The sequence below is a fragment of the Ovis canadensis genome, chromosome 1, assembly GCF_042477335.2.
Source record: "Ovis canadensis isolate MfBH-ARS-UI-01 breed Bighorn chromosome 1, ARS-UI_OviCan_v2, whole genome shotgun sequence".
NCBI lineage: Eukaryota > Metazoa > Chordata > Mammalia > Artiodactyla > Bovidae > Ovis > Ovis canadensis.
Window position 1 is genome coordinate 198,324,317 of NC_091245.1, and position 22,085 is coordinate 198,346,401.

Consider the following 22,085-nt stretch of genomic DNA (forward strand, 5'->3'; position numbering starts at 1 on the left):
GTGACCCCATAGACAGCAGCCCACCAGGCTCCCCTGTCCCTGGGATTCCCCAGGCAAGAACACTGGAGTGGGTTAAAAATAAAGAGAACTGTTTTCCTGTTTCTAGCTTAGTTAAGTATAAGCCAGGGGGCTTCCCTGTTGGCTGAGAGGTTAAAGCGTCTGCCTGTAATGTGGGAGACCTGGGTTCAATCCCTGGATTGGGAAGATCCCCTGGAGAAGGAAATGGCAACCCACTCCAGTATTCTTGCCTGGAGAATCCCATGGATGGAGGAACCTGGTAGGCTACAGCCCACGGGGTTGCAAAGAGTCGGACACGACTGAGCGACTTCATTTTAAGTATAGGCCAGTGGTTTTTGCTTTCATCTTGTGTGTTTAAGAAGACAGTGTTCAGGACCACAGGGGAAAGAAGCTCTGGCATATGTTATGAAGATCACATTTTATTTTTAATTATGATTCGAAATGTGTTTTCTTCTGTTAAGAATTTTTTGGTTCAAATTATTTGTTAGGAAAAATCATCTTATACTACTTGAGCGTATGTTCATTCTGTAGAGTGGAGATTCTGGACTGTCAGATCCATGAGGGGCGCTTGGATCTAATTCCTTTATTACAGACGAGTTTATGTGATTTACCTGAAGTCACAGAGTGTTAATAATTAGTCATGCTGCAGAAACAAGAAGTCAGTTCTCCTCATTCTTTGAACTCTCCCCCACCAACTAATATCAGCTCATAGGTTTTAATCCTCAAAAGAGTCATTTTAAGAAGCAAGATGATAAATTCAAAAGGTCATTTATCTTTTCCTCTCTTTTTGCTCTCTAGCCCTCTTCAATCTAATCCCTGTGGGCCTGCGTGTGGTGGCCATCCAAGGGGTGAAGGCCAGCCTCTATGTGGCCATGAATGGTGAAGGCTATCTCTACAGCTCAGTAAGTACCTTGGTGTTTGTGCATGTGTGTGTGTGTGTGTGTGTGTGTGTGTGTGTGTGTGTGTGTATGTGTGTGTTCGCGTTCGCGCACACACAGAAACTGGCATTGAGAGATAATGAAGTAACCATATTTTAGGGAGAAAAATTACAAGTTGAAGTCATTTATATTTTCCGGCCCAGTGTGTCAGTGTTACTACACAAATTTTATAATTTATAATGTTAAAGATCATGCTTTGTTGAGAAAGAACTAGCAACTCTTCCTGTGATATAAAGTCTCTTTTTCTAGTTTCTACTTCTAGAGGATAATCTTGTGAATTTTTTATTTAATTCAAGAGGTAAGACATTTTTCCTCTATGCTGTTACTTCTCTTTCAAACACAGTGGATGGTTTAGGAAGCTGAATTCTTGAATTTGTCTGGGAATCTTCTCTGACTTATTATAGAGAAAAAACCTTTCAGAATAAACTGTGTTTTTGTTTGTATTTAACAAAACTGTGTAGTACCTAATGTGTCAGATTCCTCAGATAACTGGAGAATTGATGAAATGAGCTTTGAATTCGGGGCTGAGCTATTTGAGTTTAATTTGCATTTCGGCTACTGTATTCCTTTGGGAAAGTCATCTCTTCTCTTTGACTTAATTTCCAAACCTTCAAAATGAGGGTGTTGGGCCTCAGGCTGTCAAACATCCCTCTTAAATCTAAAACTGTTAAAATTAGACAGCCTCAGTAGCTACATTATGAGCCCTGGCATATTTGAAAGCAGTTAATAACCTCACTCTCAAGATAATAATTTATGCACTGAGACAGTGCACGACACTGAATCTTGTGTATGTATGTAATTCCTGTTATATCCTAAGGAAATTACATATTTCAGAACTATCCTTGAAAACCGCAGATTTCCACCATTCTGTCTATGATCTCAGTAAATAAATTAAGTTATTCAGGAAGTTCACTTATGCCTACTAGATTCTCAGTTAATTATTAAACAGCTTTTATTAAACATTTTCCATAGTCAGATGAATCTCTGGTACCCTATGCTTGCTTCCACCTGTCATTCTTATTAACGGTCTTTTTTTTTTTTTTTTTTTTAGAAATAGTTATTTATTTATTTATTTATTTATTTTTCTTTTTTTATTTTTATTTTATTATTATTATTATTTTTTAGTTTTTTATTTTTTAAATTTTAATATCTTTAATTCTTACATGCGTTCCCTAACATGAACCCCCCTCCCACCTTCCTCCCCATAACATCTCTCTGGGTCATCCCCATGCACCAGCCCCAAGCATGAAGACATACGGATGGCTAACAAACACATGAAAAGATGCTCAACATCACTCATTATTAGAGAAATGCAAATCAAAACCACAATGAGGTACCACTTCACACCAGTCAGAATGGCTGCGATCCAAAAATCTGCAAGCAATAAATGCTGGAGAGGGTGTGGAGAAAAGGGAACCCTCCTACACTGTTGGTGGGAATGCAAACTAGTACAGCCACTATGGAGAACAGTGTGGAGATTCCTTAAAAAATTGCAAATAGAACTACCTTATGACCCAGCAATCCCACTGCTGGGCATACACACTGAGGAAACCAGAATTGAAAGAGACACATGTACCCCAATGTTCATCGCAGCACTGTTTATAATAGCCAGGACATGGAAACAACCTAGATGTCCATCAGCAGATGAATGGATAAGAAAGCTGTGGTACATATACACAATGGAGTATTACTTATTAACGTTCTTAAAGTTGCTATTTTACTCCTGAACAGGTTCATATCTGAATATGCATTTATATACCAGATGTGTACATGCACAATTTCTCAATGGTTCTAACTCAAACTAATTCTTAAAGGTAGATACATTTTTTGGCTAAAACAATGGGCTTTCATGCTTAATGTGTCATAATTCTAACATTTCTTAATGTCCAATTATTGTGAGTCTGTATTTTAAATGTGAGAATTAAAATAAGAAAAAAAAGTTAGCCGGTTTTGTTTTGAATGACTCCAGTTAGTGAAACTTAAAAAATATATGTTTTTAATGTATTACAAGCTAAAACATTTAGGTGATCTTAGGATACTATTAATTCAAGAATTTAACCAGTTATCAAGTAAACATCTGAAGGTAGACCATGTTCATGTCTCTATTTAGAAGGTTGTTATTCATTTTTATATTTATTTAAAAGATCATGATTCAGGTTGTAATTCTGCACAAACTTTAGAGTTCAGATTTCTGAACCAGAAGTCATTTCCAAAGGTCTGGGAAGAAGGAAAATAAAAAGTATTGTCTGACAATGGTATTGTAGCATGTGGCAGCTGTGTAGGAGCCTCTGTGTGTGTGTGTGTGTGTGTGTGTGTATGTGTGTGTGTATGAAGAGGGTGGGGACTGGGAAGGGTCACTGTTGTTGGGTGCAATCCCAAAGTTCCTGGAAGAGGTGCCTGAGCTGGGAGAGATTTTAAGAAATGTATTGTAGCATGTGGCAGCTGTGTAGGAGCCTCTGTGTGTGTGTGTGTGTGTGTGTGTGTGTGTGTGTGTATGAAGAGGGTGGGGACTGGGAAGGGTCACTGTTGTTGGGTGCAATCCCAAAGTTCCTGGAAGAGGTGCCTGAGCTGGGAGAGATTTTAAGAAATGTATTGTAGCATGTGGCAGCTGTGTAGGAGCCTCTGTGTGTGTATGTGTATGTGTGTGTATGTGTGTGTGTGTGTATGAAGAGGGTGGGGACTGGGAAGGGTCACTGTTGTTGGGTGCAATCCCAAAGTTCCTGGAAGAGGTGCCTGAGCTGGGAGAGATTTTAAGAAATTTTTGACTAGAGAATGTTACAATAGGTGCTTTTTTTGTAATTGATCGAACACCTTAGTAAAACCTGTTGAGTTACCTGATTTGGGTACCTAGAGTTTTAGCTTACCTCTGTGCTTAAATTTACCAAGCATCTGCAACTTTTTTCCTGTGTGGTACTGCTAGGCTACTGGAACAATGTTCTTAATTATAAGCGTGGCATCGCTGACATAGGGCATCAGGGTCCCTACTTTCAAAATCAGTCTCTTTCTAGATAGGACGAATAGTAGGAAATGGTGGTTTTTAATTTTATACTAGCTTTTCCTACTGTCTGTCCCTTTGTTACAGGACGAAGTGGTGATAGTAACTCAGTCGTGTCTGACTCTTTGTGACCCTAGGGACTGAAGCCCGCCTGGCCCCTCTGTCCATGGGATTCTCCAGGCAAGAATACAGGAGTGGGTTGCCATGCCCTTCTCCAGGGACAGGACAAAAGGGGGCCAGTATTGGGAGAAGCACACCTGAAAGAGAATTGGGTATCAAGGCTTCATCATACTTGTTTTCCTTCCTGTGTGTGCAGCATGTCTCAGCAAGAGAGCACTAGCATGGCCAGGAGCCTTGCAGTGAGTTAAAAACAGGCTGTTACAGGCTTTCTTGAGGTGCTTTTGGTATATATTAAGGCTTGAAGTTATTTGAAAAGCAGTTTCCTACTTTATGGTAAACAATATAGCCGAGCATACCAATAAGGTCCATTCCTGGAATTTGAGGTGGGGGTGCAGGGAGACTGATGATATGTTTCTGAGGGCGAACCCTAGAGATCCTGAAGAAGCTCAGTTAGAATCCAAGAGGAATTCTCAAATGGTATCATGCATGTAGTGTCATTTACCTTGTCTGTATTCATAGTTAAGCTTGGAATTAATTCCCTTGCTACTTCTGATTCCCCTGCTCCTTTATCACAAGACAAAAGAGAGAGTAGTAAAGACTACTGCTTTACTATCAAGGACTATTACTTTACTACAAGGGACTGTCTGGTAGCATAGAGCTAAGGTTTTGGAATCCATTCTGAAAGTCTTTATTTTAATAGGTGATTTTAATACATAAGCATTTAATGAGATTGTTGATGCATTTGGATTTGTTTTTACCCTTGTACTCTGCACTTTTTGCTTCTATTTTATTTTCTCACATTATTGAAACATTTTCTTATTCTATCTGTATTCTTCTGCTAGTTTGTAAGTGTAGATTATAATCCTAGTCTTTTAAGTATTTATATTTTTTAACATACATAAATAGTTTGCTGAATAATAAAATATATTTATTTCTGTCCTTCTAAACAGCTGATAGACCTTGGTATGTTTTCTTCCCTAGTAAATACTACCATTCTTGTCAGGAATTAGACTATTTACACTTTAAACTAAAATATGCACAGTTATTATTCTATAGTAAAAGTTAAATTTGTGAATCTTAAAGTAATTTCTGTGCACATAGGTTTAGTTTTCTTGTGTGTCAAATTTGGTCCTTCTGAGTTCACTTTTCTTCTAAACAAAATCCTTTTCTGTTTGTTGGTCTATAGACTGTGAATTCCCTTCATTTCTAGTACCTGTGAAAATACTTTACTTTCACTTTCAGCCTTAAATTATAGTTCAGATAGTTACATAGTTTTTAGTAGACCTATATTTCCCCCAGCACTTTGAAAATTATATTCCATTGATTTCCTGCCATCTGTTGTTGACTGTAAGAAGATTGCTGTCAGTTTAATATTCTCTTCTTTGTAGATTATCTATGTGGAAAATTAAATAAATTTTTACTCTTTATACTTCATGTTCTGCAAATTCACTATAATGTCTCGTTGTAAATCTATATTAAGTTGTTAGAAATTCAGAATCACTTTCAATCCAAAGAAATCAGACTTCTTTAATTTTGGAAAGTTGTAACTCTTGCCGTATATATTTTATTTCTCTGTTACAATTTCCAGCCTTTTGTGCTGATAGTATTTAAGTGACTTTCACTAGAAACCTGAAAATTTATCTACTCTAGAAATGATGCCAACTGTTTTGTGATTTCAGTCACTGTGCTTTAAAGTTTTGGATGTCTAATGGTTTCCATTCCATATCTACCTGATCTTGACTGATTTCTGTTTTTACTATCTAGCTCTTTTTACAGAGAGTTATTAACTTACTTATGTCTCTGAGCATTCTTATAATACTTATTTGAGTAAGTATAATTCTTATTATACTTATTAGACTTTTCCATAAAGTTAATTGCTTTTGTAATGAATTCATGTTTCAATTGATGATTTTGTTAGCTGTCAATTTTAGAATAAGATTCAGATTATATTATGATTTAGAGTTAGTTCTGCATATGTTTGAATTTTGTTCCGCAGGCCCATTTCTCTTTGTTTTTCTTTCTCCATAATCTTCCTTTTAAGTCTGCCCTCAATTTCCACCATATATTTGATTGCTTCTGTGTAGCCTCTGGGGCTTCCCAGGTGGCTAAGTGGTAAAGAATTTGCCTGCCAGTGCTGGAGACGCAGGAGACGTGAGTTCAATTCCTGGGTCAGGAAGATCTCCTGGAGAAGGAAATGTCAACCCACTCCAGTATTCTTGCCTGGAGAATATATGGACAAAGGATCCTGGGGAGCATGGAGTTGCAAAGAGTCTGACACAACTTAGCAACTAAATAGCAACGACAACAACAACAAATCAAACCTCCAGTGGCCTTAGTTTAGAAAAAGATTTTGAGTCATTTCAAGACTCGAATCCTAGCATAGCATTGGGTTAGGAAAGGGGGCCTGGGCAAGAGTATTGCTTGGTCTTATCTCTGTCATAAGGAGGCTATGTCTGTCATTGCATCTTGTTTAAAATAGTAGCAGCATTAAAAAAAATACAGTTTATATACAATATTACATTAGTTTCAGATGATCTACATAGTGATTAGAAATTCATATACCTCAGAAATAATCACTGTGGAAGCCTAGTAACCACCTGTCTCCATACAGTTATTGCAATATTATTGATCATATTCCTTATACTATGTATTAAAACTCTGGGTCTTATTTATTCTGTAATTAAAATCATATACCTCTTCATCGGTTCACTTATTTTGTCCAATCCTACAACCCCCTCCCATCTGACAACTACCAGTTCGTTCTCTGTATCTATGATCTGTTTTCATTTTGTTTTGGTTGGTTGTTTTATTTAATAGATTCCACAACTATGTGAGATCATATAGTATATGTCTATATCTGGCTTATTTCACTTAGTGTAATACTCTCTAGACCCAACAGTGTTGTTACAAATTGAATAATTTCTTTTTCTTTTAAATGTTCCATTATATATATGTGTGTGTCTGTGTGTTTGTGTATGTGTGTGTGTGCACATGCACACACACACTCAGTTGCTCAGTCACATCGTACTCTCTGTGACCCCATGGGCTGTAGCCTGCCAGGCTACTTTGTAACGGGATTTTCCATGCCTGGGAAATGGGAATGGGAATAGCTAAATCTGATGCTTCAGCAGGAATACTGGAGTGGGTTGCCATTTCCTTCTTCGGGAAATCTTCCCAAACCAGGGATCTAACCTGTGTCTCTTATGTCTTCTGCATTGGCGGGCGATTCTTTACTACTAGCCACCTGGGAAGCTCCCATATGTATGTATGTATTATGTATATATATGGGTGGTGTGTGTGTGTGTATATATATATATATCAATCACATGTATATATACATTTTTTATACATTCATCTATTGATCAACACAGGTTGTTTCTATATCATGGCTATTGTAAATAATGCTTTAGTTAATATATTATTATTATAAGATATTGAATATAGTTACCTGCAGTAAACAGTAGGCCCTTGTTGTTTATATATTTTAATGTTTATTTTTAAAATCAACATTGCTTATCCTATTTGCTGTTGCAGTTAAAGATGTGTGACTCCATACTGTTACAGCATAATATCTTGGCACTACCTTTAGAATTCTATACCTAAATCTGATGCTTCAGCAAGAACAATGTTGAGATTGCAATATGATACTGACTTTACATTGAAAAACTGAGTCAAAATTTATTGAGATATATAGAAGGGGTCTCTGAGGAAGAAGAAAAGAGAAAGCCAATTTTGAGAGTTATTGGAAGAAGACTGCTTTATGCCCACAAAATGGCATTAGGATTTTTTTATTTTACACCTCTAATTTCTTTTCTTCTCTACTATCATAAATGTCCAAAATTTTCCATCACTGAGGATAAATAAAAATTTTCTCATTTTCTGCAGCCAAAAATAACTCTCACATTTTACACTTTAGTAGGACATTTATCTGTATATTTCCTTTCTTTTGTTGGAATTATTTTCATGCCCTATCTATTAATTTTGATATAAGTTCCTTGAAGTCAGTGATCATATTTAATATATATTAATATATACTATAAGACTTCCCAGGTGGTGCAGTGGTAAAAAATCTGCCTGCCAATGCAGGAAACACAGAAGATGCAGGTTCCATCCCTGAGTTTGGAAGATCTTCTGGAGAAAGAAATGGTAACTCACATCAGTATTCTTGCCTGGGAAATCCCATGGACAGAGGAGCCTGGCATGCAGGCTCCTTGGGGTTGCAAGAGCAACTGAGCACACTCACCCATGCTTGCATCTGGACTATAGATACAAAAGAGTTACTCACTCTGGAATTTGAGTTTCTCCATCACCTGACTTCTTCATGGAATGCTTTGAATTTGAGGTATATGCAGAATTATTTCTTGGGTAATGGTGTCTCTGAAAAGTCTAATATTGAAGGAGAGATGGGGAGAGAGAGGGGGAACACCTTAGCCATTAATGCCAAATGAATCATAGAGTTTTGAAGTTAATGGTGCCTGAATAGAGAGAAATCAAAAGCCAAACCACAGAGGCTTGTCTAGCAATTAGATTGTCAAATATTCAGATTAGATCATTTGCATAATTTTTCTCATATACTTGAAGTTTTCTTGAATTTTATATTTCTTTTTCATCCTAGGTTGATTTTTGGCTATAGTACCTAGAAAATTGCTTATTTTACCTACTTTTTAAAACCCCTCATATATATATATATATATTAACTGGGTTATTTTGATCAACACAGCTCAAGAATCTAGCCATGTTGCTTGCGAACATATAACATGAAATTGTGTTGCTTTGCTTAGAATTAGGTTGTTTTTCTTCAGGAAGAATCAGCAGGTTATTAGTTATACTTTCTGTAAGGAATGAATGATGATAAGCATCCATTTTTACCTTATGATGTTTTCAGTAATAAGTGGTATTGGATTTATTCTAAGAGTTTATAATTTCTGGAAAATGTTAATACTTTAGCTCCGAGCTAGTCTTAATTGTAAAAATTAGCATACGTATTTCTTATAGCATTTTTTTATTGAAAAGTAAAAATAGTATTATATATTTCCTGTAGCATTTTTTATGAAAAGTAAAAATAGGATTAAGATTCTAATGAGTAGTACTAACGAGAACCTTTGGTTGAATCATTTGAAAATGATACTACAAGTTAGATTTTTGTCTTTCTACCTTGCCATTGGGCACATTAGGCCAACATGTAGTCGTATATCCCAAATTTCTCAGTTGTGTTTTTTTAGTTCATTAGTGAATCAGGTAGTATTAAGTAGTATGTAAGAATGAAATCTTTATAAATAAAAGTGGGTTTGAATCACAACTCTGTAACTTACTTCCTTTGTGTCATTGGGGAGATTTCTTAACCTTCTATACTCCGTTTCCTTACATATAAAAAATGGAGATAATAATGAAAATACCATCTTCATAGTGTTGTAGCAAGGATTAAATGAGACAATACATGTAAAACCCTAGCACTGTGCCTAGTACACGGTTAGTGCTCAGTGTCAGCTGCAAGTAGTAGTAATAGATATATTAAATAAGATGCTCATTGTAGGCTAAATCAGTTTCTTATCATCAGTTCATGAAGTTCATGTAGGGTAATGATACCCTTCTTTTCAGTGGTAATTCCTGGTTTGGCTAATCTAATATCTTTAGCCACCCTGGCCCTGGGAGGTTGGTTGCAGAGTATCTCTCATTAAGTTAGAGCCAATTAACTTCAGACCAAAGACTTGACTTTATCTGTTGAAGGAGAGTTTCCTTTTTCTCTTTTAAACTGAATTTAGAACTTAGAGGATCAAGGGCTACAGCCGTCTTAAAACTACTAGGAGAAGGACTTCCCTGATGGTCCTATGGTTAAGACTTCACCCTATAATGCAGGGAGTGCAGGTTCAATTCCTGGTTGGGGAGCGAAGATCCCATATGCCTCGAGGCCAAAAAAACAAAACAAAGTAGATGCAGTTTTATACCAAATCCAATAAAGATTTTAAGGTTGATAATAATTATATTAGAAAAAACAAAACACAAGGAGAAATCATGGCTTAGAATGATTCCAACATTCAGAAGACAGAATGTTTCCAGGTAGAAAGATGGAGAAATGGAGAAACCAGGTCTTGTTCACATCCTGTGACATTGCACATGAAGACATACCTGGAGCCAGCCCTACCACTGAAGTTTTCAGTGGTAGGAACCGATTATTACCCTTCTGTGTGAACCCGTTTAGGCTGCATTTTTTTTTTTTTTTACCTGATAAACTGACAACGGAGCAAATCAATTTTCAGAGTTTTAATACTCTCCAAGAAAGCTAAAGCTCCGTTTGTTTCCTGTTCTCCATGTCATGTCTGCTGAAGGATTTCCCAGTGGCCTTGTTCTGTGGAGTTAGGACTTTACTGTGGCTTTCTGGGCCAGCTTGATTCCCAGAAGAGATTCTCTGCTCTTATTACTTCTGCCTTCCCTTGCCTGTTCCCCTCCAAAACCAATGAAAGAATTTTTCATTTGCGTATATACTTATTTCTTGGGTTTGTAATGAATAAATGATCAAAAGATAGGACTCAACAACTTTTCTTCTTCTCTGCCCCCCATCTTGGGCCACTTTTTCTACTTCTGGGGACATTTTTCAAAATATCTCCTTATATAACTCACTTGGAGGGAAATATATAAAATAAGTCTATAAGCCATGCCTTTGATAAACTTCAGGGATGGGAAAAGAGAAGCAATTATGAATGCTAAATGCAGAGGGAAAATCAGTAAGTAATCAGTTGAGATTTGAGTGGAATAGAGAGGTAGGACATGGAACAACAGACTGGTTCCAAATAGGAAAAGGAGTACATCAAGGCTGTATATTGTCACCCTGCTTATTTAACTTATATTCAGAGTACATCATGAGAAACGCTGGGCTGGAAGAAGCACAAGCTGGAATCAAGATTGCTGGGAGAAATATCAATAACCTCAGATATGCAGATGACACCACCCTTATGGCAGAAAGTGAAGAGGAACTAAAAAGCCTCTTGATGAAAGTGAAAGAGGAGAGTGAAAAAGTTGGCTTAAAGCTCAACATTCAGAAAACGAAGATCATGGCATCTGGTCCCATCACTTCATGGGAAATAGATGGGGAAACAGTGGAAACAGTGTCAGAATTTATTTTTTTTGGTCTCCAAAATCACTGCGGATGGTGACTGCAGCCATGAAATTAAAAAACGCTTACTCCTTGGAAGAAAAGTTATGACCAACCTAGATAGCATATTCAAAAGCAGAGACATTGCTTTGCCAACAAAGGTCCATCTAGTCAAGGCTATGGTTTTTCCTGTGGTCATGTATGGATGTGAGAGTTGGACTGTGAAGAAAGCTGAGCGCTGAAGGATTAATGCTTTTGAACCGTGGTGTTGGAGAAGACTCTTGAGAGTTCCTTGGACTGCAAGGAGATCCAACCAGTCCATTCTGAAGGATATCAGCCCTGGGATTTCTTTGGAAGGAATGATGCTAAAGCTGAAACTCTAGTACTTTGGCCACATCATGGGAAGAGTTGACTCATTGGAAAATACTCTGATGCTGGGAGGGATTGGGGGCAGGAGGAGAAGGGGACGACAGAGGATGAGATGGCTGGATGGCATCACTGACTCGATGGACGTGAGTGTGAGTGAACTCCGGGAGTTGGTGATGGACACGGAGGCCTGGCATAATTCATGGGGTCACAAAGAGTTGGACATGACTGAGCTACTGAACTGAACTGAACTGAAAGCAGAGAAACAGAAGCAGTTCATTTTTATGACTAAGTCTGAAGATAAGTCCACTAATTAAATAGACAGCACTGAGGAAAAGAACAAGAAAAAGCAAAATAAAAAAGCATATTGATAGCTGGTCAAATTAGAACAATTATCAGACAAAGACAGGTCACAGAATGTTACATTTTGAGGAGATTTCAAGTCTACAGCTTACTGTATTTATGGTGCATTTAAAGTTTGTTTCTGCAACATAGATTTTTAAAATCTAGTAGTTAAATTGGGGAAATGGTTTAGCTGCATAGAAATATATATGTCAAAACTGACATATATTTCAGGAATCTCTAAATGAAAACAAAGAAATTTTGAGGCCACTGAAAACATCAGTCTCACCTGGGTACCTGTGTCATAGTTCATCCAGGAGCATTCCAATTTGTGTCTGATGTCTTAGTGTAAGTAACTGTTTGACCCTTAGAGTCTGGATTAGGGTTTGGATAATAATTATATAGTCAGATTATACATGATCCTACATATGATTCAGTGGGTGATTACATGTCAATATAAGCATGAAATCTCACTGAATAACTTGAAAATTTCCTTTTCTGATTTCCTTTTCAAAACCAACTTTTAATGGTAAATTTCTTAAGTTTATTTTCCTGTATCGCTCAGTGATTGAGTATGGTTGTGAGTATGAAAAGATACCCATAGCAATGGTTTAAAGAGATGATAGGTTTAAGGTTTCTCACGTAACAAGATTCTGGAGATAGATAGAGGTGCCAAAGTCTTTACGTTTATTTGATTGTCTTCTCATGGTGCAAGATGGCTCCTAAATCCTTAGCTAACACGTATACATTCTGGGGAGTAAAAAGGGGCACAGAGAAAGAGATGAAGCCTTTATCAGGAAAGCACACTTTCCCAGAGATTGCAGAAATATCCATAGTGACGTCCAGTGATGACCACCCCGTGGACTGTAGCCCACCAGGCTCCTCCCTCCATGGAATTCTCCAGGCAAGAATACTGGAGTGGGTTGCCACTTCCTTCTCAAGGGGATCTTCCCGCCTCAGGGATTGAACCCTGGTCTCCCGCATTGCAGGCAGACGCTTTAACCTCTGAGCCACTAGGGAAGCCCATGTCACATAGTCACCCCTAAGTGAAAAGAGTGTAGGGAAATGTTTCAATTAAAAACGTTTGGGGTGGTGGCTGTCAATAAGACACTGCCATATTCAACAAAATCATTGTTCTGTTAATATGGAGGAGAAAATGGATATTGGGTAGACACTCTCTCCAGACTTAAAATATAAGTGTAAGAAATGTAAGACATTGGGACAAGAGAGTCAGAGAGACAGAGAGCAAGTGAGCATATTGAATAATAGATCTGCATGTGTAGTTTCTTCACATAAGATCTTCGGAATCACTGTAAGTTTGGTTGAAAAAATAATGACTCTCTCCTCTGAGATATTGAACTCCAGTGACTAAAATACTGAACTCTAGAGACTAAAGGGAAGAGATCTTACCTGTACTTTTATTCAGGTCCAGATAGATTAGAATTTACTTGGAATTTGGTGACAGAAGCTTTCTGCTTGTTGAGTTTTCATTACAGATTACTAGATACTTCCTCCCAAATTTCTCTTGGTAACAAGGGCAAAGATGAATAAGCGTTACTACTTCAACTTTCATTCTTTTATTTCATTGGAGGGTAAAAGTTCTCTCTGTAGGGAACTGTGAAAAGTCGTGAGGGAACTGAAAGCCGTGATGGAGTGGAACATGGCATATTGCCTTGTAAGGTTGTGTTTTTGCCTGTGGTTTCACTATAACTGTTCCTGAAACTCCAGGGATCGGCAACTTTTCCATGCTCCCGTTTAACCAACAATTTATTGCCTGTTTATTTCGAATTCTTAGTGTGGCACAGATTGTCTTAGGCACTGAAGATAAAATGAAAAGCACTTCTACTGTGGTAGGAACACAAGATGATGTGGAGTCAAATAAATGTGGGAATTTATTATTTAAGATTGATTTTATAAAAGGAAAACATATTTCAGTAATAGAGAGTAATAGAGAAAACTAATCGTGACAGGAATGCCATGAAAATTTCTTTCAGATGTTATTCAAGCTAAAACCTAAAGAATGAAAAGAAAGAACAAAACAGAGGAAGAATGATACTAGCAGAGGCAGAAATAAGTGCAAAACATTCATAGGAATAAATATTTATAAATATTATTATTCTTATCCATTCTATCATAACTTTTGTACCTGGATTTTTAATTCTAATATGTATTAGTTTACTCATAGTCTATTTAAAATATTTTTATTTATCATGCGCTGAGTACTATTTTGGGTGCTCCAATCTTGAGAGAGGTAAAGGACAAACACTGCTTTCATACTATAATAAAAGAATGACATTGCTAGGGGTTATTACAGGAAGGAAGCAGGATTATAGAAACATAATGCATTTTATGTCTTGGCATATTTTTTAATTTTTAAATTTACATGAACTCTTACAATGAATTTCTTTCTGTTATTTGTATTATCCTAAATACAAATTTTTGTATTGTTTTTTGACTCCTTTTACATTGAATCCAGGAAAAAGTTGCATGTTTTTAAAAATTTCATATGATGTTCAAGGAATTCTTTCTTTATTATTAATATTCCTAAGAAATTTCCAGGAACTTTCTCAGCTTTTTCAATGAAATGACTTCTTTGGCATTATTTTCAAACCTTGAAACCCAATTAGTAGCACATTTCCAAAAATATATGTATTTTAAAAGTGCCACACTACATATAAGAAGAACTTAAGATGGATCATAAACTTGCAGAAGCTAAAACTATAAATCTCTTAGAAGAAAGCCTAAATCTTTGTGATCTTATGTTAAACAGTAGCTGCACAGACATGACACCAAAAGCATAAGCAACAAAAGAAAAAATTTCATCATAATTAAAACATTTGTGCCTCCAAAGACACAATTAAGAAAGTGAAAAAGACAGCTCGGAGAAAGGCAGAAAAGTTAGCAGTTCATTCATTTAATAAGGAATGTGTATTTAGAATATATAAATAACTCTCGCAATTAAAAGTAAAAAGATTAAAAATGTGCAAAGGATTTGAATAGACATTTCCAAAAAAGATAGGCAAATAGTTAATAGCCACATGAAAAGATGTTCAACATCATTAGACATCAAGGAAATGCAAATCAAAACCCACAGGGACTCACCACCACTTCACACCCACTAGGATGTCTTTATTAAAGAAGATAATAGCAAGTATAGGTGAAGATATGGAAAAATTGGAACCCTTATTATACTGATAGTAGGCATATAAAATGCTATTGTCGCTTTGGAAGAGTCTAGCAGTTCTTAAAAGGTTAGAGATAGAGTTACCATATGAACCAGCAATTTCATTACTAGGTATATACTCGAGAAATAAAAACATATGTCCATTTAAAAAAAAAGCACTTTTGTATGTTAATACTTATAGCAGCATTATTCATAGTAGTCCAAAGGGGAACTAACCTATCAACTAATGAATGGATAAAGTGTGGCGTATTTATTTAATGTAATATTATTTAGCATTTAAAAGAGTATTGATGCATGCCTCAACATGGATGAATCATGAAAACAATATGTTAAGTGAAAGAAACCTGTCACAAAAGGCAACATATTATATAATTCCGTTTATATGAAATATCCAGAATAGACAACTCCATAGGGACAGAAAGTTAATTAATGCTTGTGTTGTGCTGAATGGGAATGGGTCACTTCTAAAGGTTATGAGTTTGCTTTTTGAGGTAATGAATATATTCTAAAACTGATTGTGGTGATGACTGTACGACTCTGTGACTATACTAAAAACCTTTGAATTATACACTTTGGGTAAACTACTGCATGTGAATTACATCTCGGTAGTGCTGTTCCTGGCTTTCCCTGGTGACTCAGGTGGTAAACAATCTGCCTGCAATGTGGGACACCTGGGTTCAATCCCTGTGTTGGGAAGGTCCCTGGAGTGGGCATGGCAATCCACTTCAGTATTCTTGCCTGGAGAATTCCATGGACAGAGGAGCCTGGCGGGCCACAGTCCACTGGGTCGCAAAGAGTCAGACCCAACTGAGCAACTAAGCGCAGCAGGGCACAGTGCTGTTATTTAAAAAGCTAATTCTATTTGAAGTATCAATTTAATCATGATTTAATAGAGATTAAAAAGTAAATAAGATTATTTTCCCCTAATGGATTCCATACACATTAATTGAATTGTATTTTTTGTTTGTTGAAAGTAACACAAAGGTGTGAATTTCCTCACAACTGATGGGGTGTGATAAAACTTTCACACTCTGGTGTTGGAGCAAAAAGTGGAAAAAGAAATGAGAGCAGAGGAGAATTTATGCTTTCTTTGTGAAGATGTGTCCCACAACTGTAAGCACCATTGATTCTGACCACAAAGTACCAGCTATGAGAGAAGAGCTTTTATAAGATTAATATTTGTTGGAACTGGTGAATTTTAATTTATCTACTGGGCTTAGATTTTTAAATTATTATTGTCAAAGCTTTAAAAATTTATACCTATCTGTTAATGAGGTGGTATTTTGGGATAGGTATATGTTTAAATCAAGAATATATTTTTCTTTCTCTTTTTGGCTCAATTTAAAAATGTTTTGTGAAGGATTCTTGAATACTTTGTACCTTAAAATTGCATCTTGGCACTATTTAATGGAAAAAGGTATAGAAATATATGTATCTTTTTAGCAATGCACTTTTTAGTGCCTTGCAGCAGAACATGTTACTTGTTAATACACATGGAAATTTCAAATTATGGTGCTGTTTTAAATATGAATATTTTAAAAAGGCTTTAATTGAAGTTTGAAACCCATAGGGATATTTAGAAAAATAAATATATCAAGATATACTTTTAAATTAAACATTTATTTTTGATTTATGCATTTTATGATAGAATCACTTGAAGATCATCTTTAAGAAACCAAAATAGTACGCAGTTGAGGAGCAACATGTATCTTCCGTTCTGAATGTAGCTTGTTTCACCTTCTACATCATTAGACATAATAACCGCATCTCAAGTCATAATAGAGTCCTATTTTGTGAAGCATGGCTATTAATCTTTCATCTCATGGCGTTGTCAGAGTTATTTCACCATCACTCTTTTGTGTTCATTACAGCTTTCATTACGTTTGTTTTCAAGGCCAGTGGCTAGGTCAATCAATACTACTTTCATTCAGTGAATTGGATGAGGTTTCATTTTCAAAAGACTTCCCATTTTAAATATCCTGTATCTAGTTAGCCTTGTGTAGTTTACTTGATGGCTGAAGAAAGAAAAAAATAGAAATGCTATAAAACAAATATGGAGATACATAAAGTTTTAAAAGAGATGAAAACTCTCAATATAATTTAGTCTAAAATAACGTTTGGTTATTGTTTTTGTATAGCCATTCAGTCTCTGATGGAACATCGCATTTTCTGTGGGGGCGTACCGCCCTCAAAGACTTCTCATGCTTTGGTCCAGCTGTCTGGCATGGTGTGAGCAGTGTATGGACTCAGTCATACTTGGGTGGTAATTTTGTTCTTGCTGCTGGTTGAGTTTAAGTGATTTACTTCCTATGTCTGTGTTCCTCTTTTAAAAATTTTTTAAGTCTAGTGCATTATATCTGCTTTGTAAGTTTTTTAGAGGAACTTTAAAAGATAAAATAATAGATAGTACACTCAGATCAATAATGAACACACATTAGAATCAGTATTTTCTTTCTATCCCCCGTAAATGTCAAAACATTTGGCAAAACAAGAGATGTATCTCATAGTAGGATGTATATTTTTTATCTGAAAATTTATTGTTTATTTTGATTATAGTGGAAATATACTGGTGCTTTTACTTACGTTTGTTCTCCTTTTAGACTTCATTCAATACCTCTGTTCTCTCTTCCCCCAAAATCTCCATTCCTTCAAACTTTGAAAGGGTTCCTTACGTTGCTCCCACTATTTTGTATTTCATCCCCTTAATGGTAAAGTAGCCACTTGCTGCCTCCACAACCTTCGATGAATTATAGTGACCCATATTATAAAATCTGAAATTCTTTGGCTGGCGTTCAAAACACTTTAGCAGTTTGGCCCCAACATAACTCTGGTTTCACCTACATTTTCATTTCCCTTTATGACATGTTTTCCTTTCCTTTCTTTCTTTTTCTTTTCCTTTTGAGTCATTTCATATATCTTACGTTCCATGCACTCAGTTCTAATGCCTTTTTCCACTATTTTTGCTTGTCAATATGTATCTCATTCATTCTTTAAGATCCAACATCCTTCCACCGTGAAATTGCCCCTATTGAAACTAAAAACATCAAGCCTACCTTTCCTTCCCTTTCCATAGCTTTTTGCTTGTGCCTGTCTCATATCTCTTTGTTCTACCTCAGGTTCAGTTTGTAATTATGTCTCCAGAACGAAACTATCAGCCTCTTGAAGGCAAATCCTGTATCAGATTCATCCTTGAAGTTCCATCTATCAGTTTTCTGTATACTTTCCCAAGCCATCATCCATCAGCAAAGGTGATGGAGTTGTCTGTTAACAATTGTGTCAGCTCCCATTGCTCTTCAGAGATGTGGAAAACTTTGTGACCTGACCCTTGCCACTCAAATTCATACCAAATTGAATATTTTGGATTTACTCTTAACGATAGTGACATGAGCTATGTTTGATTTTCCCCTTTGTGGTCTAAATCCCAGAGGCAGACTTTCTTTCCAATAGTAGCTTATTGTGATCTTTTATTTTTTCTCCTTGCCTTTACATGTTGTTTTTATAGTCTATTAGATATATTTATGGTTTACACTTTTACTTTAAAATGTGATCATCAAAAATAGAGTTATTGTTATTCTGTGTGATAAATTGAGGGTGATCCTTCAACTTACTCATATGAAAGAAGCAATATTTCTATAAATGAAATATAATATTTACACTGAATTTTATGGTTTGCAAAGCATGTTTATACCCATTATTTTATTTGATATCTACCTCCGAAATAGGCAAAGGCAAAGGATATTGTGCTTATCTTATGGATTAGGAAGTACTTGCTGTAGAGGCTTTTAGGGATTTGCCTGATGTCACAAGCTAACCTTGAGCTAATTTTCCAATGCTCATTCTAAGACACTTTCCATTATGTAATGCTGGGATATTTAAAATTCAGATAATTTGATTTCTTAAAATGATTTACCTGCAGTTTACTAGTGCTCCATCACTAGCCTTGCTGCAGATTAGTATCTTTTAAAACTTTATGTAATTAAAATGTAGTTGACTTACATTGTTGTGTTAATTTCTGATGTACAGCTAAGTAATTCAGTTGTATATATACACACATTCTTTTTCATATTCTTTCCCATTATGGTTTATCACAGGAAGGTTTAGTAATTTTTAAAAGCCTTATTTAGTTTGAACTATATTTTAGGTTGTCTGTTTTGCCACTAGGTCTGCCAGTGTCACTTACCCTCCAACATGGGTTAACATCATATTAGGTTCGATGTTTTAAGTGAGGTATTGAGCTTTGTGATTGGGATGGTCAGAAATTAGTTTCTGCAGTTTTTTTCTCAGGGTTTATTTGTTTGCCTTTCTAATGCATGATTATAAATATAGCTATTGTGAGAGTGTGGGTTTTATTCTTGAAAAATGTTAATATATCTGTTAATTCTTTATTCCAATAGAAATTTGGCATTATTATAATATGGGTTATAGAGTAGTAGATTGTTATAATAAGGATACCTTTCTTACGAGTTTTAAACTGTGTTTCTTGGTCCTCATTCTCAAAGCTATATATATAAACAGGCTATGGTTTTGGTGCCTTAATATTTACAAAGCAAAAGGACATAGGCAGAATCCTCACTAAGATGCCTTATGTGAAAATGGAAAGGGGAGGTGTAGAGCCCTCAAGTCTCAAGTGAAAAATGCAGAGGAAAGTAATTGGCCACATACCAAACTCTTTTGAGAGAATGATCCAGTAGTCCAACATGGAAAATGAAGTTTCCAAAAAAACATTCCCCAAAGAGGTATGATTCATCTTGTGTGGCAGTAAATATAACTCTTGAACAGTTAGCTATTTGGCTAGTTCACTGCAGTCCGTGTACCTAAATCTACAAATCAATTTTGCAAAAACTCCTTAACGCTCTTCTCAATTGCTTCCCCAGACAATCAACTGTTTGTTATTGTTGTTGTTATTTTAACTGTCTTTGTAATATTGAAAGATCTTCTGGGTCTACTAGTTTTATCTTTGCTGTCTAGTACTGTGCCTATTCTGGCTTTATTTTTATAGACTCTCAATTAATAAGTGATCATGGAGGTCAGATAGACTAAGTCAGGTTGACTTCCCTGGTGGCTCAGACCGTAAAACGTCTGCCTACATTGTGGGAGGCTTGGATTCAATCCCTGGGTCAGGAAGATCCCCTGGAGAAGAAAATGGCAACCCACTCCAGTATTCTTGCCTGGAAAATCCTATGGACGGAGGAACCTGGTAGGTTACAGTCCATGGGATCAGAAAGAGTCGGACACAACTGAGTAACTTCACTTTCAGACTAAGTCAGTGGCTCCTTTCCTAATGTTCACAAAAGTTAGAACCTGATTATTGCTGAAACATTGCTAAGAATGAGGGCTCTAACCTGAACTGTACACTGGATGTGACTTTTAGGGTTATCTTCTCTTTATTGTGCCGTTTTTGGCCCTAGCTCTGCAATCTGGAGTCACAGAGAATTATGTTAATTACATACACTAGAGTTTTTCTACCTCTATGTTCATTTTATCTCTACCTCTATCATTATCCATGTATCTATTTATGTATCTATCTATTTATCTTCCGTTACTTAGAAGGTTGACTGATGCCCAGTAAGGGCTTTAAAACTGTTTGCAAAAATTATTATTTCTTTCTGATATTTGTTGAAAACAATTAAATACTATAGGAATGATCATAGTTTTCATGAGAATGTTAACCAGTTCCAGTTCTTTCACAAGAAAGTTAATAAATATGATTTAATAAATAAATTAACAAAGCAATAGAGTTGTTAAATTTTGTAAATTGAAGGAAACCTGTAAATCATTTGGTTCATTTTTTCCATTTTTTCAGATTAGAAAATAGAAATTTAGACCTGGAATTTTTTTAAAATCCCTTTGTCATTCAGAGCTCACTCTTGTTTATATATATCTATCCTAAAGCATGATATTATAATCTGTGCAAATGATATTTTATTAGTTTCTGCCCTGGTTTACCCTTGCTAATTACTAGTTGATTCTCTGGGGCCAGCAAGAAACTATTCACTGTAGGATATATTGATCAACAACACAGGGCTGGGGAAATTAATGCATTTACCTCTTCAGTTCAGGTCAGTTCAGTCGCTCAGTCGTGTCTGACTCCTTGCGACCCCATGAACTGCAGCATGCCAGGCCTCCCTGTCCACCACCAACTCCTGGAGTCCACCCAAACCCATGTCCATTGAGTCGGTGATGCCATCCAACCATCTAATCCTCTGTTGTCCCCTTCTCCTCCTGACCTCAATCTTTCCCAGTATCAGGGTCTTTTCAAATGAGTCAGCTCTTCGCATGAGGTGGCCAAAGTATTGGAGTTTCGGCTTCAGCATCAGTCTGCCAGTGAACACCCAGGACTGATCTCCTTTAGGATGGACTAGTTGGATCTCCTTGTAGTCCAAGGGACTCTCAAGAGTCTTCTCCAACACCACACTTCAAAAGCATCAATTCTTCGGTGCTCAGCTTTCTTTATGGTCCAACCCTCACATCCACATATGACCACTGGAAAAACCATAACCTTGACTAGGTGGACCTTTGTTGGCAAAGTAATGTCTCTGCTTTTTAGTATGCTGTCTAGGTTAGTCATAACTTTCCTTCCAAGGAGTAAGTGTCTTTTAATTTCACGGCTGCAGTCACCATCTGCAATGATTTTGGAGCCCAGAAAAATAAAGTCAGCCCCCGTTTCCACTGTTTCCCCATCTATTTGCCATGAAGTGTGGGACCGGATCCCATGATCTTAGTTTTCTGAATGTTGAACTTTAAGCCAACTTTTTCACTCTCCTCTTTTACTTTCATTAAGAGGCTCTTTAAAAAAAAAAAGAGGCTCTTTAGTTCTTCTTCACTTTCTGTCATAAGGGTGGTGTCATATGCCTATCTGAGGTTATTGATGTTTCTCCTGGCAATCTTGATTCCAGCCTGTGCTTCCTGCAGCCCAGCGTTTCTCATGATGTACTCTGCATATAAGTTAAATAAGCAAGGTGACAATATACAGCCTTGATGTACTCCTTGTCCTATTTGGAACCAGTCTGTTGTTCCATGTCCAGTTCTAAC

General features: G+C 36.4%; 1 protein-coding gene across 4 annotated transcripts in view; it reads left to right on the forward strand.

Annotated features, from left to right (window-relative positions):
* Positions 1-22,085, forward strand: part of FGF12 (fibroblast growth factor 12) — a 610,786-nt gene that overhangs the window by 411,385 nt on the left and 177,316 nt on the right. For all 4 annotated transcript variants that reach the window (XM_069557665.1, XM_069557656.1, XM_069557635.1 and 1 more), the window contains one exon: positions 817-920. In XM_069557665.1, coding sequence (XP_069413766.1) covers positions 817-920 — 104 coding nt within the window. The remainder of the gene's footprint in view (positions 1-816; positions 921-22,085) is intronic.